At 42.4% G+C, this 20118-nt stretch overlaps 1 protein-coding gene and 1 long non-coding RNA gene across 3 annotated transcripts; one reads left to right on the plus strand and one right to left on the minus strand.

The window, feature by feature from the left end:
• Positions 1 to 38: 38 nt before the first annotated feature.
• Positions 39 to 7201, minus strand: LOC131723000 (uncharacterized). 2 transcript variants are annotated; one of them, XR_009320094.1, is made up of 4 exons: positions 6553 to 7201; positions 5709 to 5810; positions 5377 to 5490; positions 39 to 4930 (listed from the first exon to the last, which is right to left on the minus strand). It is a non-coding gene; the product is annotated as an uncharacterized LOC131723000 (long non-coding RNA). The 2 variants fall into 2 exon arrangements; XR_009320093.1 differs by lacking the exon at positions 6553 to 7201 and having other exon boundaries at positions 5709 to 6296.
• Positions 7202 to 14174: 6973 nt separating this feature from the next.
• Positions 14175 to 19523, plus strand: LOC117432675 (uncharacterized). Its single transcript, XM_059016095.1, has 4 exons — positions 14175 to 14427; positions 15483 to 16240; positions 18025 to 18091; positions 18484 to 19523. The coding sequence occupies exons 1-4, from the start codon at positions 14397 to 14399 to the stop codon at positions 19353 to 19355; spliced, it is 1728 nt and encodes a 575-aa protein (XP_058872078.1). The 5' UTR covers positions 14175 to 14396; the 3' UTR covers positions 19356 to 19523.
• The last annotated feature ends 595 nt before the right edge of the window (positions 19524 to 20118 follow it).

A 20118-nucleotide genomic window follows, 5' to 3' on the forward strand; every position in this document is an offset into this window, starting at 1 on the left:
ATAATGTGATGAACTGACTTTTTCTTATTTCTTAATACTCATTAACATGGTTTTTCAAATGAGAATGAGAAAGAAAGAGGGGAATGAGAGAGGAAGAGGTCTGGTAAAGCATAGGGAAGCATTGTAAAGCACAGAGAGGTGTGGTAAAGCATAGGGAAGCATTGTAAAGCACAGAGAGGTCTGGTAAAGCATAGGGAAGCATTGTAAAGCACAGAGAGGTCTGGTAAAGCATAGAGAAGCATTGTAAAGCACAGAGAGGTCTGGTAAAGCATAGGGAAGCATTGTAAAGCAGAGAGGTCTGGTAAAGCATAGGGAAGCATTGTAAAGCACAGAGAGGTCTGGTAAAGCATAGGGAAGCATTGTAAAGCACAGGGAGGTCTGGTAAAGCACAGGGAAGCATTGTAAACCACAGAGAGGTCTGGTAAAGAATAGGGAAGCATTGTAAAGCACAGAGAGGTCTGGTAAAGCATAGGGAAGCATTGTAAAGCACAGAGAGGTCTGGTAAAGCATAGGGAAGCAGTGTAAAGCACAGAGAGGTCTGGTAAAGCATAGGGAAGCATTATAAAGCACAGAGAGGTCTGGACTCTAACCCTGGTCTTGAGACTCAGCTCAGTGATTTGGATTCCTGAACAGCTTCTTAGTAAAGGTATTATTCAGCATGCCGCCGCACCGTGAACTAATAAGAAAAGACTTTCAGTACCTGGCAGGCTCTTGTGACATATCAGGAGGGTCATTCTCTTTACTCCTTCTTCTTCTCCTTGGAGTCGGGTCCATGCCTCTCTCTACTGAATCACTCGTTCCTCAGTTAGCTGTGTTTCTCCTCTGCAACACAATTGAAACAAGTCTGTTGTTAAAGAGTACAGCGCTTCAAATGTCATTTTTCTTTCTCTTTCTTTAGACCGGCCCCTTATCTTTTCATGCTGTTTGAAATCATCCCGACCACTTCTTGTTATCACAGTTACTCAAATGCTGGGTTTGTTTTTGGAAACGTCTGTGTTGCTAATGAAGTGCCATGGGAGCATTGTATTTTAAACAATTTTATATCTATTAAGATTATGTTTCATTTTGAATTATTCATTTTGAACTTTAAATATACAGGTTAATACTAACAGTTACAACAGCACTTAATAGGAAAAAAAAACTATGATCTTTTTGTATGTTTTGTCCAGTTGTTCTGCTTGGATTTTGGTGTCTGACCAAATTTATATTAGAGCTTGAGTTTCTCGCACTGTTCATGTCGTTAGGGTTACCCGATTTGCCCTGAAAAACTAAATAAGACGTTCTTTTTCTCCAAGTCACTGACGCAGTACCAAAATAACAGTATTGTGCAGTAAAGAAACAAGGACCAGGGGTCACAAATGGAGATTAGATAAAGGGGCATTCAGAACAGAAAATAGGAGGCACTTTTTTTACACAGAGAATTGTGAGGGTCTGGAACCAACTCCCCAGTAATGTTGTTGAAGCTGACACCCTGGGATCCTTCAAGAAGCTGCTTGATGAGATTCTGGGATCAATAAGCTACTAACAACCAAACGAGCAAGATGGGCTGAATGGGGCCCCCTCTTGTTTGTAAACTTTCTTATGTTCTTATGTATTTAATACAATAATAGTTTTTCCAAATTATAGTGGAATAGTTGTATGTTTGTGTCTTTAGAAAATTTCAGTTTACAAAAGCTCCCTTATTTTGCAGACTCCATGTTCACAAGTATGCGGAAGCCCCTTTGGCAGTCAGCATACTCTGACATCATAAGTCACATGACCGGAACCTGCGTGACGTCGAGTTATTTTGCTTAAACATCAATAATAACCGAACAACGAAGAAGAAGAAGCGAAAAGGACGGAAAATACAAAGAAAAAATGATGTAGCCTATCATTGTGATAAGATGAAATATTGAAGTACCTTGACAAGATGTTTTGCCGGTACGCAGTTCCGGGGCGTACTGGCTGACTTTCAACTCTGATTATTAGTGTTATATTTATGTGTGTTGTTATTATTATTATTATTATTATTATTATTATTATTATGCATATAGTTTTATTATCCACTATCCTCAACAATACGAAGTATAAAATCGACTCGCACAAGCGCTCCTCTTCACTGTAGCTGAAGCGAGCTGCGGGTCACATGACACAGGAAGGAAATGTCTTCAAAGCAGTTCCTCGGGTTGGGCAGCAGCTGGTTCATGACGAGAGAGAAACACAGACCTGTTCAGAGTCATGCGAGTCACGAACGACTTTAAATAATCCTGTGTGTGTCTTTATCTCACCTCGCTCGACCCGCTGACAAGTCTTGACAGCCCGCTATTAATAATGAACCGGGGAAATGCTGAGGTTCCCATGCAGCTGTGGCGACATCTTTGTTTCCTCCTCCTTGAAGTCATCTCCGTGTCTGTATCTCCGAAACCAGTCGTTCCGCAGTTAGCTGTGTTTCGACTGTGCAACAAAACTCAAATCATTAACGAGGGGAGCACAGAGCGCCCCGATATACTCACTGCAGAACAGCCTCCATTCACAAAACCTATAGCAACGCGATCATTAACGAGGGGAGCACAGAGCACCCCGATATACTCACAGCAGAACAGCCTCCATTCACAAAACCTATAGCAACGCGATCATTAACGAGGGGAGCACAGAGCACCCCGATATACTCACAGCAGAACAGCCTCCATTCACAAAACCTATAGCAACGCGATCATTAACGAGGGGAGCACAGAGCACCCCGATATACTCACAGCAGAACAGCCTCCATTCACAAAACCTATAGCAACGCGATCATTAACGAGGGGAGCACAGAGCACCCCGATATACTCACAGCAGAACAGCCTCCATTCACAAAACCTATAGCAACGCGATCATTAACGAGGGGAGCACAGAGCACCCCGATATACTCACAGCAGAACAGCCTTCATTCACAAAACCTATAGCAACGCGATCATGAACGAGGGGAGCACAGAGCACCCCGATATACTCACAGCAGAACAGCCTCCATTCACAAAACCTATAGCAACGCGATCATTAACGAGAGGAGCACAGATTTGTACTTTCCAGTAAAATGTAATGTTTCTATATTTCAATCTGTGCCAAACGTCACTTTTAAAACCCGTGTATTATGAATTTAAACCCTAGTCTGGGTCTGTCCCGCGACACATCCGTTTCATTGACACTGTAATGCGGACTCACAGGAACACAATATTTCTACCTGTGCTGAGTGGGAGCTGCACAGGGACTGTGTTTTACGTAACTTCGTTAAACTGCAATAAACTCTCTGTCAGACTTTCTGTGTCCTCACCTCGGACTGTATAAAGCAGGATAGGACAGTCAATCCCATGATGCAGTTCGGTAATCAATTACAGGCGCCATTTGTGGAGCCCACTCAGTACTGAATACATTGCGGAGATGCTGTGGAGCCCACTCAGTGCTGAATACATTGCGGAGATGCTGTGGAGCCCACTCAGTACTGAATACATTGCGGAGATGCTGTGGAGCCCACTCAGTACTGAATACATTGCGGAGATGCTGTGGAGCCCACTCAGTACTGAATACATTGCGGAGATGCTGTGGAGCCCACTCAGTACTGAATACATTGCGGAGATGCTGTGGAGCCCACTCAGTACTGAATACATTGCGGAGATGCTGTGGAGCCCACTCAGTACTGAATACATTGCGGAGATGCTGTGGAGCCCACTCAGTACTGAATACATTGCGGAGATGCTGTGCTGCAGCGCCAGGATATACCGGTATGTTTTAATAACAATACAAAATATCGTCATTATAAAGAGACTGGCTGTTATTTATGTTGATTATGTGAAGAAACATTTTGCCAGGGCGAGAGTGAATACTTTAAAAGCATTGAGAGCGCGCAGTGAAAGAGCTCTACGGGCTCCAGGATTGCGTCACTGTTTACTAACTCTGCCCACTTGTGACATCATTGTCCTATCCTTCCTTATATAGTCCTAGGTCCGCCCCAGTGCTTCGTAAAGCCGACAGCTATTGGCTGATCTCGACACACATCATACAAGAGTTCCGTCAGACTTTCCAACAAGCAAGACTTTCATTTGACGCGCGTTTTATGGAGCCTCGTTATCATAACGTCTCTTATTATCATTAACGCCCGAATTATAATTATACGATTTTAAACCATCAAAAACGAAACCTGCCGAACCTCTGGAACTAGACCGATAAAAAGAAATTCAAAACTGGATGTCAAAAACGGAAGCAAAAGACGACAAAAAAAAATAAACTGCAATAAACACACTGTCAACCTTTCTGTGTACATTTCAAAATGATTATTCCTGTGAAGGGAGTGTTCTGTTTTCTGTTAACTGTTACTAATAAAAAAAAAAAAGTGCGCTTCAGGTAATAATTAGATTTTACTGCATTATTATTATTATTATTATTATTATTATTATTATTAATTTCTTAGCAGACGCCCTTATCCAGGGCGACTTACAGGTGTTACAAAATATCACATTACAGATAAGAGCCGTTATAAAAATACAGTCAAGTCAGCGGCAAACAGGAGCAAATTCAACTGAGAACAATACAGAAAATAATCACGTTTGAGAGCAAATTCGACTAAGAGCCGTTAAACGTCTCAGAAAAACAATTGTTTAGAAAGTACATTCCATTCCACTAAAAAAAATATATGTGAATTTGGTTTCCTTTCAGAGTAAATTCAAATACAAGATACAGGAAACAGTTCTAATTGAGAGCAGTAGTTTAGGCCTACTGTAGATATTTATACAAAATGTTTTTGTTTGTTTGTTTTTTAAATCAGACAACTCCAGACATGTCCGGCTTAGAGAGGGACAACTAATTCTGAACACCGTTTTGAAAGAAATATATCGTTGCTGTGGGGGTGGCTAGAGTCTCAAACTGGGGGTCCATTCCCTGGGGCTTGAGATCTCGGAGGGTCTCTTCAAGCTCCTCTCTGCAAAGACAAGTTTATAATCCTAATGTTAGGATGTTTTTAATATTACACTCTTCAATATCACCGCGACAGCATCGCCCCATGAAATCATAAACACATCGTTACAGTAAAATGATTTCGCGTTGAAATTTCTTTGACGCTGTCATGCTTCTCAGACGATTTGTGTGGTCAAATTGATCACATGACCCAGGAGCCGTTATCATTTGTAAAACCTGGCTTTGAGAAGCTTGTCTGGAGACTCCTAACTGCCAGACAGCCTTCCCCGTCCCATTCAAATCATGTGACAGTGTGACCTTTCAACTCTGTGTACAGGCAGAGTTGAAAGGTCAGACTGATAGATTGATAAGGCGGGGAGACGTGTAGAAATGAGAACACAATGAGACACAATGAGAATTTAAAATCGGCTTATCCTCTACGGTAAACCTGCAAAGTATTTTTTAATACACCTCCTCAGTTTCTCCTCCTTGTACATCGCCTCCAGCTCCTTGTTTTCCCTCCTCAGTCTCTCCAGTTCCTCCTAGTCCTCCGAGCCCCCCTCTGTCTGCTCCTGGGCTTTCCCTCTGTTGATGAGAAACACGCATGCAAATAACCATCATCACAGACATGTTACTATTCATTAAAAACCCTAAACACAGCTCCCAAGTGAAAGGGCAGCAGTTACTGGGAGAGTCATTGAGGTGCTGGTGCTGCTGGTGAATCTGGACTGGAGTCGTCAGGTATGTTATTAAACTGGAGCACGCATGCCTCTGCAGAGAGAGGAGATAAGACCTGATATTACCTGGCAGGCTCTTTGCTGTTCCTTCTCCTTGGAGTTGGGTTCATGTCTCTCTCTCTCTCTTAATTCACTCGTCCCTCGGTTAGCTGTGTTTCTGCAGCAGAACTGAAACAAGTCAGTAACTAATGAGTACAGAGCCTCAAAAGATCCTTTCTTTAGACCGCCCCCTTATCATTTCATGAGGTTTCATCATCCCAAGCCCTTCTTATTATTGCTGTTACTGCAGTACTGGGTTGAATTATTTTTTTGGATTAGTCTGCTATTTATTTTTTTTGCAAATTCAAACACAGTGAATATATAATGTATTGTGTAAAACAAATCGCGCCTGTGTTACTGTAGTGTAGCAGTGTGGAGTAGTGGTTAGGGCTCTGAACTCTTGACCGGAGGGTCGTGGGTTCAATCCCAGGTGGGGGACACTGCAGCAAATAAAAAGAATCATTGCCCCTTAGCTGCCCTATACTTGTGCAACCATTGGCCCTCCGTGTAATACAGAACCATTGCAGTGCTGCTGTCTCTCTGTCTGCCATTGAAGATCATTGAGGGTATAGTTAGCACACTGTGGTCCCATTCTACCAGCCTCACCCCATTGTAACTGCCCTGTACTTGTGGGACCACAGTGTGTTAACTGTACCCTAAATTATCTTCAGTGGCAGGTAGACAGACAGTGGCACTGCAATGGTCATAAAATACAACTGAACAAATGGATGATGGATTACTGCAGAAGTATGAAGCAAATCAATACAGTCTGGATGAGAACTAAAGAACTAGAGATATTTGGGTGTATCTTTGTCTCCCCCAAGTGGATACAGGCAATACTGCAAGCTAGTCAAGATAAAAACTAATGCACCTTTTAAGACGAATTCAGTGCTCCCAAGGATTCATGTTTCCCCGATGATCTGCGCATCAAACCTTGCTATCTGCCAGCGGGAGCGTGTGATTCCTCTCTCACGACGCAAAGCGCGTAATCTGTCATTGCAATCCTGTAGAGCAGCGTCTGCTGCAACGTGAACGTGCGCGAGTTTATTACTTATGGACGGGAGATGTTTGTGTAAGCTTGTGATTTCGGCGATTCTACATATTGTTTAAATACAGTAACAACAACAACTATATATTGTGTTTCTTAAAATGTGTATAAATTAGTTCAACTTACTCTTATTAGGACGGAAGTATTCTATGTATTTTTACTATAGTGTGATTATCGACCTGTACATGGATATATTTTAGTTAAAGTTGCTCTTATCAGGACTGAAGTTATTGTATATTTTATCTGCTCTTACTGCATTGTGAAATATGTATATTTTGTGATAACTGTAAGTTGTCTGCTAAGAAAATTAATAATAATAATAATAATAATAATAATAAATGTTAGCCTTTAGGTGTAATTCGGGGGATGGCGTTGAGGGCTCTCTCCCGCTTTGCGCTGCTTTTCTTTTCTTCTTCTTTATCCTTTTCTTTAGCCTGTCTTTCCTTCCCTCCGTGGCGTCCTGCCCGGTAGCGTCCGCGATCTCTTCCAGGTGGAAGCTGATCCCAGTTCAGCCTCATTTAGTATTTCCAGCCAATCACACAACGCAGCGCTCGCCTCGTCAGTTATTAGGGCAGGGCCAGCGCTGCTCCACGTATGTTATTGGCTGCCCCTCCTGTCTATCTCTCTCTGTTTTTTCTACTTTAACCCAGCACTATCTCCGCTTCCTTCTCTGTGTTTGTTTTTTTTTTGTTCGTTTCTTTCACTGCAGTTCGTTTCTCTGCTCTGCGCTCTCAAGATGGTTTCTGCTATTTTCCTACCTGCTCAGTCTGCGCCGTTCAAAGCGCAGCGTCATTCTCAGCTTGCTCTGCGTTTTCATCAGAAAGACTGTTTCGACGTCACCGCTACACTGCAACTCTCACACCGGCGCCTCACAGACCATGGTTACCACGGCAACGCCTCATCAAGTGACTACTAGGAGTGGTAAGTTGCCATGGCGACCAGGCAGCTTTAACAGGCAATGCGAGCCTGTGCCTCACGACTGCAATCTTCCGGCTCCTGCTGCTGCGCTTTTGCAACATGAGAGCTTCAACTCGCCGAATTGTGACATCTAAATACTGCAGGCTCCTCTTCTAGACCTACGTTAACTTACTTATATCATCACTAACTGTTCTAAAGCAAATGTTTTATACATAGACGAGGATTTTAATCACAATAACCAAATATATGCTACCCCGCTTCACTGAAGACAATAGTTTCAATTCCAATCAAAACCTCTAGATGGCAGCATAACACCACAAGCTCTACATAATTTAAGATGATTTGCTATCGCTGCGAATCTCGCACACTCCAAACTTTCTATCAATTCCTGCAGTTCGTTGTCTTTCTGAGGGATTCTCAGTCCCCTCCTGCCTCAACCTCTTTTGCTACATATATTAACTTGAATTTTTTAAATCCAAACCCCTCCCCTTGAGGACCTTGTCATGAAGCCATGCTTATCAGCTTTCTGAGATGTTAAGAATCCACCGTCACATTAATTTTCCAGCTTCCCTGCATCAGGCCAATCCTGCAACCTTCGTGTTCCCAGATTTGCACTTCCTCATTTGCCCCCAACTTCATCAAGGCACTTAATATAACTTTCAAAGTCCATGTCATTCAATTTGTGCTACCAGTCACGTACGGAAACTATGTGCTACGATTATCAACATTTCAGTCAAGCGTCCTCCTATCCCGCAATAGACAATACACTCTTAGACTGCTCCTGATCAGATCAATAGGTTTTGCAGCAGCCTCCGAGCAACGCATTCCCATCCTCTCAGGTTCTGCAGCGGCCTCAGATCTATGCATTCTTCATCTCTGCCCAAAGGCAGCCCCATCGCTGACATCATCTAAAAACGCCTTAACTCTCAAATACCAATTTCCACCTCATTCAGCAGCTCTGCTCTCTACAGCAGGCCACTGCACACTACTGACAGCATTCCTTCATGTACTCCCTCAGATCTCTCCCCGTTCAGCAGATCCTGCCTCTACTGCAAACCGCTGATCAATCCCGTATTAACTAACACAGGATGGTTAGCATCTCATCTCTCTGCCTTCGTTTTTAAAAACAACTCGGCAGTCGATTTCATATATTTGTTCAGGTCCAGCTGCCACCTCAGCCCCCATCAAACTCTGCAACACCAACATCTGCCGTTCAACTAAATACAACACTCTCCAACCTTCTGCAATCTGCTCATCACTACATGGCCACACTCTTAGTCCCAGCGACCAAATCTTCATTTACCACTGGATGGAAAACATTTACAACTTTCTGCACTCAAAATACATCCCATTCCGATTTAATGAGCAACGGATTCTAGCCTATGCAAGGAATTCTCTTCACTTAGCCCCCACTACCGTTAAAGCCTACATCTCCGGAATTTAGTATTTCTGCCGCCTCATCTCCGTCCCTTCTTCAACACTCCTATCCATCCCATCAGTTTGCTTGACACTCAGAGAGTTCCTCAAGAGCCCCCCCCCCTTGCTGCTCCCTCCTGGCTCCCTATATCAATAGACATCCTTCACTCTTTAATCTCTACCCTCAGAAAAGGCTGCTCTGTCTATTCAATGACCTGACCTTGGAAGTACTAACTGCTCTTGTGAAGCACTTCCTCTGCAGGATTCCTGAAGGAACAGAGTGCACCCTGTGAACTTACCATGACAGCATCAGTCGATCTACCAGTGGGGGGGGGGGGGGGGGGAAGGCAACAGTTACATCAAGGGTAATACAATGGATAGACTTGGAGTGTCAAGCCATATCAACCATGAGGTCTTGTGAACCATTCCGCTCACCCAGATACTGGACTTTGGCCAGCTGTAGTAATTTTACTACAGAATACTACACCTTGCAGTAAAAAAAGGAAAAGTTAACCATGCCCAGTGTTAAACATGGTGGAGGTTGTGTGATGGTCCGCAAGTTTTACAGCCTGGTCCCAGAAGCAGACCCCAACCCACGACAAGTTCCTTCTTTCAATCAGCTGGTGTTTCACTAAACTCCACACTCTTCAGCCTCCCCAAGTCGGTCTGCAGCTTCAGGGAGAATTGCCTTCGCCCTTTCCACTCGCTCTTCTTATTCTACTGCCTGGTCTTCCTTCACCACATTCTGTGCCCAGATTAGTATCTCTCTCACCACCTATAACCTTCAGCACCTCCTTGCCTTTATGCCAGACCTCAGGCTTAACCTGGCTCCTTCCTCCATCAGGAATTATCTCTCAGGTATACAGCACCAGTTTCTCCTCCGTTCCCCACCCCCCCTTTCAATCCCGGAGGTCCGCCTGAGAGTCTCGCATCCTCCTCTCCATCAAGACAACCAATCTCATTGGAATCTCCAGTTTCCCAGCCATCAGCCTGCTGCACTTTGACCTCACTCAAGTCCCCGGAAATAACTTCCTCCTATTCATCAGGACTTCAAAACAGACAGTTACATCAAGATCCAGAAGTTCCGCAACCTGGTCCCAGGAGCAGACCCCAACCTTCGACTCGTACCACCCTTCAGCAAGACAATATTCAACTGAATAACTCTCTCTCCGGCCTCCTTCAATCAGCACGTGGATTCATGGAGAACGCTCTCGTCCCATCTACCCATTCCTCCTACTCGACTGCCTGGTCTTCATTTACTCACTTTTGCGAGTGTAAAAAATAAATAAATAATAATAATAAAAAAATAAATAAATAAATAAATAAAAAAAACGGAACTCTTATACCTCTTTCAACCTACAGCACCTCCTCGCCTTCATCACTCACCTCAGGCTGTATCTACATTTAGCCCCCTCCTCTATTTAGATGCTACCTAGCATGCATTCAGTATCAATTTCGCCTCCAATCTTTCTCCTCTCGTCTGTCTTTGAGATGGCGGATCTCTAGAGAGAACTCTCAGAGGTATGGAGAAAAGCCTGCTCCCCTCCTCTCCATCAAGTTATTCAATCTCTACTGACCTTCTCCTTTGTCTCATCACTGCTCTCTGGCAAGGATGCTTCAACCTATTCAACGACATCGTCATGGAAACCCTGTGCCTGACCGCCGCCTTTGGATTTCTCCGCTGTGCAGAATTCTCAACTCCATCAACTTCCAGCTTCCCAGCTCTAGGCCTCAAGTGCTCAGATCTCTCTCAAATCCCCGGAAACCACTTTATCCTCCACATCAGATCTTCAAAAACGGTCCAATTAAGCCAAGGATTCAGTATCTTCCATCGGATCCCCTCTTCATCGACAGCTCCAGATCTATACTTACGAGACACTGGTTCTCATCTCGTTTATGCACCCTCTTGTCACGGATCGGACTTTCTTCTAACTATTTTTCCCCCCATTCATTCCGGATCGGAGCAGCTGCCTCCGCAGCCAGGGCAGGAATCAACATTTGATTAAGTCTATGGGGCGCTGGATCTCTTCAGCTGTGAACTTTATATTATATCATCCTCTGCAGACATCGCCACAGCTCACCAAGCAGTCGTTAGCTTGCCCGGAGTGGGGCGCCCTCTCCGCCAGGCCCACCAGAGGTTTCCTCCCTGCAGGGGGGGGTTTCCTCTCCACAGTGCGGACGGCTTATAGGCATAGGTTGTCTACTAACATCTCTTGTCTTTTCTCTTTTCTTCTAGCTTTTGTCTATGTGTGCGGCTCTGCGATCTCTTTTCTATCCCACGGTGCGGTTCTTGCGGGGAGCCGGGCATCCTCATGTGGGGAGAAGTGAGTCTCACTCCCCCGGCTGTCCGGGTCGGCCTCTCGTCTCAACCACTGCTACCCGGCTGTTCCTCGTTGCCTGAGGGGACCCCCAGCCACATCCTATTCTTCTGCTGCTTATGCGCTAAGCCTTCCAGGCCTCAACCTTGCTGTCCCATCTCCTCTCTTCCATTTCAGGTCCAGGACTATTTCAGCCCCCTCATGCAGTAGGCCGTGCCTCCACCTGCCGAGCGGGCCCTGACCGAGGGGGGGGGGGGGTTTCTCTGTTTTCGTCTCTCCTAAACGGACCTGAGACACTTTTTCCTAAGCTCTCCACGCCGCCCAGCTGCCAGCTTAGCTGCCTGAGGATGCTGCACTGAGTTGCGAAGGATCTGTCCTTTTGTCCTGTTCGTCCCCTTCCTGTCTCTTGCTCCACTAAACGCCCAGCAGCCAGAGGATGCTGCCTGCCCTTCGGGAGCGAGAGTCAGTTTGTTGTATGTTATGTGTCTAAACTTTGCTCTCTCTCTCTCACTTTTACGTCACCCAGCAGTCGGAGGATGCTGTCTGACCCGGCGGAAAGTGTTTATATCTAATCCTTTGCTCTTCTCGGGTCTCCCTCTCTACGTCGCCCAGCAGCCAGAGGATGCTGCCTGACCCGACGAGAAGGGAAAACTCTTCGTCCCCCTATCTAGTCCCGCTATCAGTATCTAACCTCAATGTTACTAAGCACCATTCCCAAACTCCAGCCCTCAATCTCGCCATCCCTCAAACTCGTCTCACTCTTAAACTCTCAAATGTCTCACCCCTCTCAAGCCTCCTAAGCAACCGGAGAAATCCTCTCATCTTGTCTCATTCTTAATATTTCACTCCCAATTTCGCCTCCTCTCAAGCCCTCGTAGGCAACCAGTGAAATACACTTAAATTAAATAGTACCCCAAACCTTTGTTTAATTCCCCATTATAATCTGATAAACTACAGTCATGGAACATGGTTTTCAAACGTGTCTTAAAGACTAAATACACGTGACAGTATGGGAGGGGGATTTCCATATTTGCATTAAAACTACAAAACGTAACAGGACGGGAGGGTGGGACTTCCGGAATTGTTTAAATACTACAAACATATGACCGGAACTGTGAGGCAGGACTTCCGGTCGCTTCTGATTGGCTGAAGGGACCTGTCAAAACCAGTAACATTTCATAGGCCTGCATTGACTCTCCATAGAATTTATTTTGCCGAGCGCTCTGTATATACCACAATGCTTTGCGCGCAGTGAGACGGAAGTCTCCATTGAAAATCAGCGGAGTCGAGTATTTTGTTAAATAGAATATCTCTCGAAACACCCTTCTAAATATTATTGGCTGTAGCAATTTTGAGTGAGGCTGGATTTTCATTGCTTAAAATATTAGTGTGTGCTCCCATTGGCTAGAAAATGTGCAGTGTTTTTGGCACAGTGTGAGATTGACACGAATTGACAAACAAATTTGCAAACAAACTGACAAACAAATTGACAAATTCACGAATTGACAAACAAATTGACAAGCTAATGGCTGGATAGTTTTGGCACAAATGGCGCTCCATAATATCCTCCAATAAATCCTGCTCATGTGTGGGGCTGCACCGGCTATTCTTCCGGCACTGAGGCTTAATCTGATTCAAACATTCAAAATCCTAAAAGGTATTGACAATGTCGACCCAGAGGACTTCTTTCACCTGAAAAAAGAAACAAGGACCAGGGGTCACAAATGGAGATTAGATAAAGGGGCATTCAGAACAGAAAATAGGAGGCACTTTTTTACACAGAGAATTGTGAGGGTCTGGAACCAACTCCCCAGTAATGTTGTTGAAGCTGACACCCTGGGATCCTTCAAGAAGCTGCTTGATGAGATTCTGGGATCAATAAGATACTAACAACCAAACGAGCAAGATGGGCTGAATGAGGCCTCCTCTCGTTTGGAAACTTTCTTATGTTCTTATGTTCTTATGTTATTGATAAGCAGTCACACTTTGTGTATTGGTACCTGTATCAAGCCCTGATATTTTTTGCTTGTATCTTTGATGGACATGGTCAAAAACATGCCATATCAGCTAAGCATGACAATTCCTCAGGAAAGGGATACTCCATGGAGACTCCACTCATTTAACTATACACACAGCTCATTGTTATTTAGCTAACATATGCGTCTGCTAATTAATAAATATATAAATGAATAAATAAATATTATTATTATTATTATTATTATTATTATTATTATTATTATTATTATTATTATTATCATCGCAAGAAATCACACAGGGGAATATCATAAACCTTAACGGTAAGCTTTCATACTCGTTCTATAAATAACCATCATTTACAAAAAAATCAAGTTAAATAGAATTGTTTTCTGAGAATCTTACTCCAAATGAAGGTTTATAAGATTCGCTCGGATGATTAATTACGATGCATTCACTTAATCTATTTGCACTATCCTTTCCTGGGGAATTATTTCCTGGCCATGAGTGCCAACTGTCTTAAAATGATAGGCACCGGCAGATAAAGCAGATTCTGTTCATAACAAAAACACACAAATAAGCCTTTGAAGTTTATTTAGTCTGAAAATGCATGAAAATAATATAAATTGCAAATAGGTATGCATTCTGATTGTTGATTCGCTCATTATTAAATGCAATGCTGGCTCTATAAAATATAGATGCGTTACAAAAAACAAACAAATGTGGTTTTCTGGGAATGTTGACAATATTAGAATACATTTAAAACACTAGCAAAGCGAAATAGAAGAGCACACTCTTTATAAATACATAGGTAGACCTTGTTTGAAAAACGTGCACAGACAGGTTTGTATTCCTGTTGCGTGACTCGTGGCTTTGGCACACACTGAATTGTTTCAGCCATGAGAAGCAGCTAGGAAATTTCGCAATCCCTGCAGGTGGCGCCAAGTCTATACTAAATTCACTTCAACTCAAACTTAAAGCTGAAGAAAAACGAAGGGAGAAAACAATAGAAGCAGCAGAGTGTTTCTCAAATTACAAGACATGGACATCGATGCTAGAAGTTGGGATTCAAGTGAGTTGACACGCATATTTTATTGAATTTTATTGTATTTTTCGCTCTGTGAATCTTAACACACGTGCAGTGGAAATGCAACAGTTTTGTTACGGAGTGGAAGCTGTTTTTGAATACACATCAGTGTTAAAATATCGAGAACTGAACCTTGAATATTTACCTTAAAATTGGCACGAGTAATATCTGCGATTTTAAAGCAACTGCATATATCTTGCATATTGCTATCTATCTATCTATCTATCTATCTATCTATCTATCTATCTATCTATCTATCTATCTATCTATCTATCTATCTATCTATATATATATATATATATATATATATATATATATATATATATATATATATATAACAGACCGATATCGAGAGCAAAATAACAGAACAATGTTAAAGCTAAGCGTTTAAAATCGATTTTCAAATAATTAATTAAAATAATACATAAGGATATCAACACTGAAAATACAGCACATCTGTGTGTCATGTCGGGAAAACAAAGTGGAGCTTTCAGTCAACCATGCCTTAAGTATTTGGTATATAACATTTTTCACGGTGATGCATTTTATTTAACTGAAGTGTAACACTGAACCAGCAAAACTACTGAAGTGCGTGTAGAGCTCTGAAAGTACTAAGTACCCATTATCTATTTTTGTATTTCAACGTTTACAATATCAAATACAAAGTGGCATTTATTCTAAAAGCTGTGTACTCCGGACTTGCATTAAATCATATTTTAAGAAAGAGTATAACCCACTGCTGTTAATTTTACAGAATGAGAACGAAACAGCTTGAGTGTGCAATCAATCAATCAATCAATCAATCAATTTCTTTGTATGTCTAAGCCATCTCAAAGTGCTTCACAATCAAAGACAATAGGAGGCACCTTGTAGTGTATTAAATATTGGGTTGTTTGGTTGTACACTCCCACAGCATTTACAGTTGTTTTTCACACAGGTCCTTGTTGCAGTTGCACAGGGAAGACGTGATATTTTGGCATAGGTTCTAGTGGAGGTTAACGGGCAGAAATGTCATAACCCTTTTTATTGTTCATTTTCAGATCCTAGGTTGAGGATTGTTCTGGTTGGGAACACTGGGACTGGGAAGAGTGCTTCTGGAAACACCATCCTGGGCAGAAAAGAGTTTAAATCTGAAGCCAGCTCCTATTCAGTTACAAATGTGTGCCAGAAGAGAGATGGAGAAGTGGCTGGGAGGAGTGTTGCTGTGGTCGACACCCCAGACTTGTTGGATTCAGAGCGTTCTCAGCCTGATATTCAACGCCACGTTAAAGATTGTGCTTCTCTGTCTGCCCCGGGACCCCACGCTTTCCTCCTGACCATACAGACTGGACGATTCACAGAAGAAGAGAAGAGAGCCGTGGAGACAATCCAGGAGATTTTTGGCAAGGGAGCTACAAGGCACGCTATTGTGCTTTTCACCCGAGGGGATGATCTGGAAAACGAGACGATTGAGGAGTTTGTCCACAAGAACCAGCATCTCTGCCGGCTGGTTAACAAGTGTGGAGGCAGGTATCACCTCTTCAATAACAGGAAGACCAGCGATCGCACCCAGGTCACTGAGCTGCTGGAGAAGATAGAGAGCATGCTGAAAGAAAATGGAGGCAGCTGGTATAAGATAAACCCCAAGAGAGAAGACAGAAGTCAATGGCCACTGATTAAAAACATACTAATTGGAGCGGTTTTGGGAGCAGCTGTGGGAGCAGCTGTGGGAGCAGCAACTGGCAATTCATCAGGAAATGGAGCAGCAATTGGAGCAATATTAGGGGTCTTGGGTTCTTTGTGGAGATTTTTAAAAAATGTATAAGACAGCAAAGTCTTAAAGGGAGTACATTTGATAGTCTCTTTTAAATGTTTTAAAAATGATGTGGGGCTTTGTGTAAATGTTTTGATCCTGATTAAGGATCCGTACATGTTTGGGTGAATGTTCTTTGCTTATGACTCCTAAAATGATTAAGTCAGTACCACACATGATATTGTGTTGTTTTATTGTATGTTAGTTGATAGGACCCCTTGTTAATGAGTTGTAGGTCCCAATGAGTTAAATTCCCATGTGTGTGTATATTTTTTTATATATATATATAATATATATAAATATATTAGTTGAATATGGTGATGTGCTATTTTGAAGATATCATTCAGCTATACATATATAAACCATTTCCATGTTCATTGTCACCACTTAATGCATCATTTTTGTATGGTATGTATGTGTCAAATGAATGTCTTTGACATACTATTAAAAATGTGCATGTTGTTTCTCGAAGTAACTATATATCCGAAACAGCTGAATAGATTATTCCAGACTGTACTATGTTGGTGCCCTACATATAAATCTGTGCTGATTAAGTTTGTAAGTAGATCAGCTCTATGTTTTTTGTTTTGTCCTTTAGATAAATGTAAAATTATAATGTAATTGTTACTGAAAAGGGAATTGATTTCCTTTAAATCGTAGTAAATATTTACACTTCATTAAAGGAGTGTGGATTTAAAAATCTGCCTGTGAGATGTCTACTTTTATTTATAACTCAACTCCTGGTCCAAGCTCTTGTACTCTCCAGTCTGGAGCACTGTAACTCTCTCCTTGCTGGTCTCCTGCTTCAGCTCATTCAAAATGCTGTGCTTGTGTTGTTTTCTCCCAAACCTCGCTACTCTCACTCTACCCCTCTGCTTCGGACCCTCCACTGGCTCCCTATCTCTGCTAGCATTCAATTCAACACCCTTGTTCTTGCCTAGCGCTCTCTTCAACACACTGACCCTCTTACCTCCAATCCCTCATATTTCATATTTTTGGGCAGCAGTGTGGAGTAGTGGTTAGGGCTCTGGACTCTTGACCGGGGGGTTGTGGGTTCAATCCCTGGTGGAGGACACTGGTGCTGTACCCTTGAGTAAGGTACTTTACCTAGATTGCTCCAGTAAAATCCCAACTGTATAAATGGGGAATTGTATGTAAAAATAATGTGATATCTTGTAACAATTGTAAGTCGCCCTGGATAAGGGCGTCTGCTAAGAAATAAATAATAATAATAATAATAATAATAATAATAATATTATAAAAATCTGTACTGACTAATAATAATATCACACCTGCAATCAGCCTCCAAAACAGACCTGCATGATGTCGGTTTTATAATCCTGTAGGTAGGACAACATATTCATAAATATCATTTTAACACAGGCAGTGCAAGCGTGAATCTCATGTCTCATAATTAACCAAACTGCAAATGTGTTAACTTGACATAGCGAGTTATTAAGTGAGTTTAAATGATTGTGATGATGAAAGCTCTAGGAAGTCACACAACTCATCTGTTGGTCTTTGACTAAAGTTTTCTGCTTTACTACAATTGGTCAACCTGTCATTGACAACCCTTGTGGTAAAGTGTCAGTCTTTATGACGCAACACTGGCCTCTCCCTACAGTATATATATAACACAGTGTGCAGCCTCTCCCTACAGTATATATAACACTGTGTGCAGCCTCTCCCTACAGTATATAACACTGTGTGCAGCCTCCCCTACAGTATATGACACTGTGTGCAGCCTCCCCTACAGTATATGACACTGTGTGCAGTTCCTCTCACAACAGAACAGCAGCTACACCTTCCAAGAGCAAGACTCGCATCACAGCTCCAGTTTCACACAAAGAAGCAAGCGTAAAGCACCATGAGTGGTTCAAGTGAGTGTTTATTAAATGATTTATTTCAAATGCAATTACTTATTCTGTAAAAGCTCAAAACCCAGACATCAGACAGTAGTAGTTTAATGACAAGTTTATTTTTGTTGCCACATGGAAATTGGAATCGGGGATCGGGATTGGATTCAGAATAGGATACGGTTTTATTAGACGCTCAGAACAGTGGTTTTCAATATAAACAAGCTTAGTTTTGTTGTATTGCTTTCATTTATAAGTTAACCATGTTTCTGTTTCCACTGATCCTGTTCTTTCCAGTCTGCTGCAGGGTTACCGCAGGCACCGTCACTGTGCATTGCATCTCAATTGCTTTTCAAGCTCACCCATACAAAATCTTTTTCTTTTTTTATTCAGTGTCTGGAGGAAATGCTGATTCCGAGTTGAGGATAATACTGATTGGAAAAACTGAGAATGGGAAGAGTGCTTCAGGAAACACCATCCTGGGCTCAAAGCAGTTTATATCTAAACCTGGCTTCTCTTCAATTACAAAAGAGTGTGTGAAGATGAAAGGAGAAGTTGATGGGAGAAGCGTTGCTGTGGTCGACACTCCAGGCTTGTATGACACCGATCTCAGTGAAACAGAAGCTTTACGTGAGATTGTGAAGTGCATTTCCATGTCTTCCCCGGGACCCCATGCATTTCTGATTGTGATACAAATGGGTCGATTCACAAAGGAAGAGAGAGACACAGTGGATCTAATCATGAAGATTTTCGGTGAGGGAGCTGAAAAATACACAGTGGTGCTCTTCACCCGCGGAGAAGACCTGGAAGATAATGAGACGATTGAAGAATTCATTCAGAGAGGTGATCAGCACCTCAAGAACATTGTAGAGAAGTGTGGAGGCCGGTGTCATGCCTTCAACAACAAGATGATGAGCGATCGCTCCCAGGTCACTGAGCTGCTGGAGAAGATGGAGAGCATGGTGAAAGAGAATGGAGGCGGTTGCTACACCACTGAGATGTACAAGAAGGCTGAAGCAGCCATTGAAGAAGAGAAAAAGAGGATAATGAAGGAAAGCCCAGGTTGCAGTGAGGAAGATGCTAGAAAGAAAGCAGAAGGAAGCAATGCATTTATAAAAACATTAATAGGAGCAGGAATAGGAGCAGGAACAGGAGCAGTACTAGGAGCAAGAATAGGAGCATTTGGAGGACCCATAGGAGCAGGAATAGGAGCAGCAGGAGGAGGAATAGTAGCTGTGGTAAATGACAAATGTTCAATACAGTAAAGTCCTGTATGAGCCCTGACTTTGACAGACTCCAGTGTATTTCAATGCGCTTTCTGTTTACTTCATGTATTGTTTCTCCTACTCTCTGTACAATGAACTAAATCATATTACTGTGGCTGTTTTCTTCTTTTAATTTAGCAAGAACCTCAAATAAACTTTAAAACACAATTTTGTTGTATATTCTTTTCTCATGACAATGTTTGCTTGAAATAATTTTTATAAGAGACTGAACAGAACTTTAAGTTAAAGCTGACTATTTTTTGTATTTGATTATTACTCATTTATATCAACTACTATTCAATTCATTATCATTATTATTATTATGAAAACATAGCTTCATAGAAAAAATAATAATTTTAAGACAGTAAGTACATAAACATAGTATAGCTATGACCACAAGAGGGGGCAGAGATTTTGTTAAGGGTATATCTATCTATCTATCTATCTATCTATCTATCTATATTAGTGGCAGAGTATGGGGAGGAGACAGGTGGTAATGGCACTACGTTACCCAGAATGCACCGGGACTGAGTCAAGACAAGGATCACCTGGCTCTAATCTTAATGTGAAGCACCTGAGGCTGATTAAGCCCTGGGTAAATGCAGGGGAAACGCTGTAGACAGGGCTGACAGAGAAAAGTTATGTGTGGAGCAGCTGTGGTGGTCAGAAGAGAAAGGTACTGTGTGAACCTTATGCAACAACTGTAACAATAGCCTTTGGCCAAGGCTCGCTTGTGCCCTATTAACAGACCCAGACACAGAAC

Source organism: Acipenser ruthenus, chromosome 52 (genome assembly GCF_902713425.1).
Source record: "Acipenser ruthenus chromosome 52, fAciRut3.2 maternal haplotype, whole genome shotgun sequence".
NCBI lineage: Eukaryota > Metazoa > Chordata > Actinopteri > Acipenseriformes > Acipenseridae > Acipenser > Acipenser ruthenus.

Bases quoted from the DNA above. Each gene is read 5' to 3' on its own strand.
- LOC117432675 (XM_059016095.1), top strand. From the start codon at position 14,397: ATGGACATCGATGCTAGAAGTTGGGATTCAA. The intron at 14,428-15,482 runs GTGAGTTGACAC...GTTCATTTTCAG, and splicing joins TGCTAGAAGTTGGGATTCAA to ATCCTAGGTTGAGGATTGTT. The intron at 18,092-18,483 runs GTAAAGCACCAT...TTTTTTATTCAG, and splicing joins TTTCACACAAAGAAGCAAGC to TGTCTGGAGGAAATGCTGAT.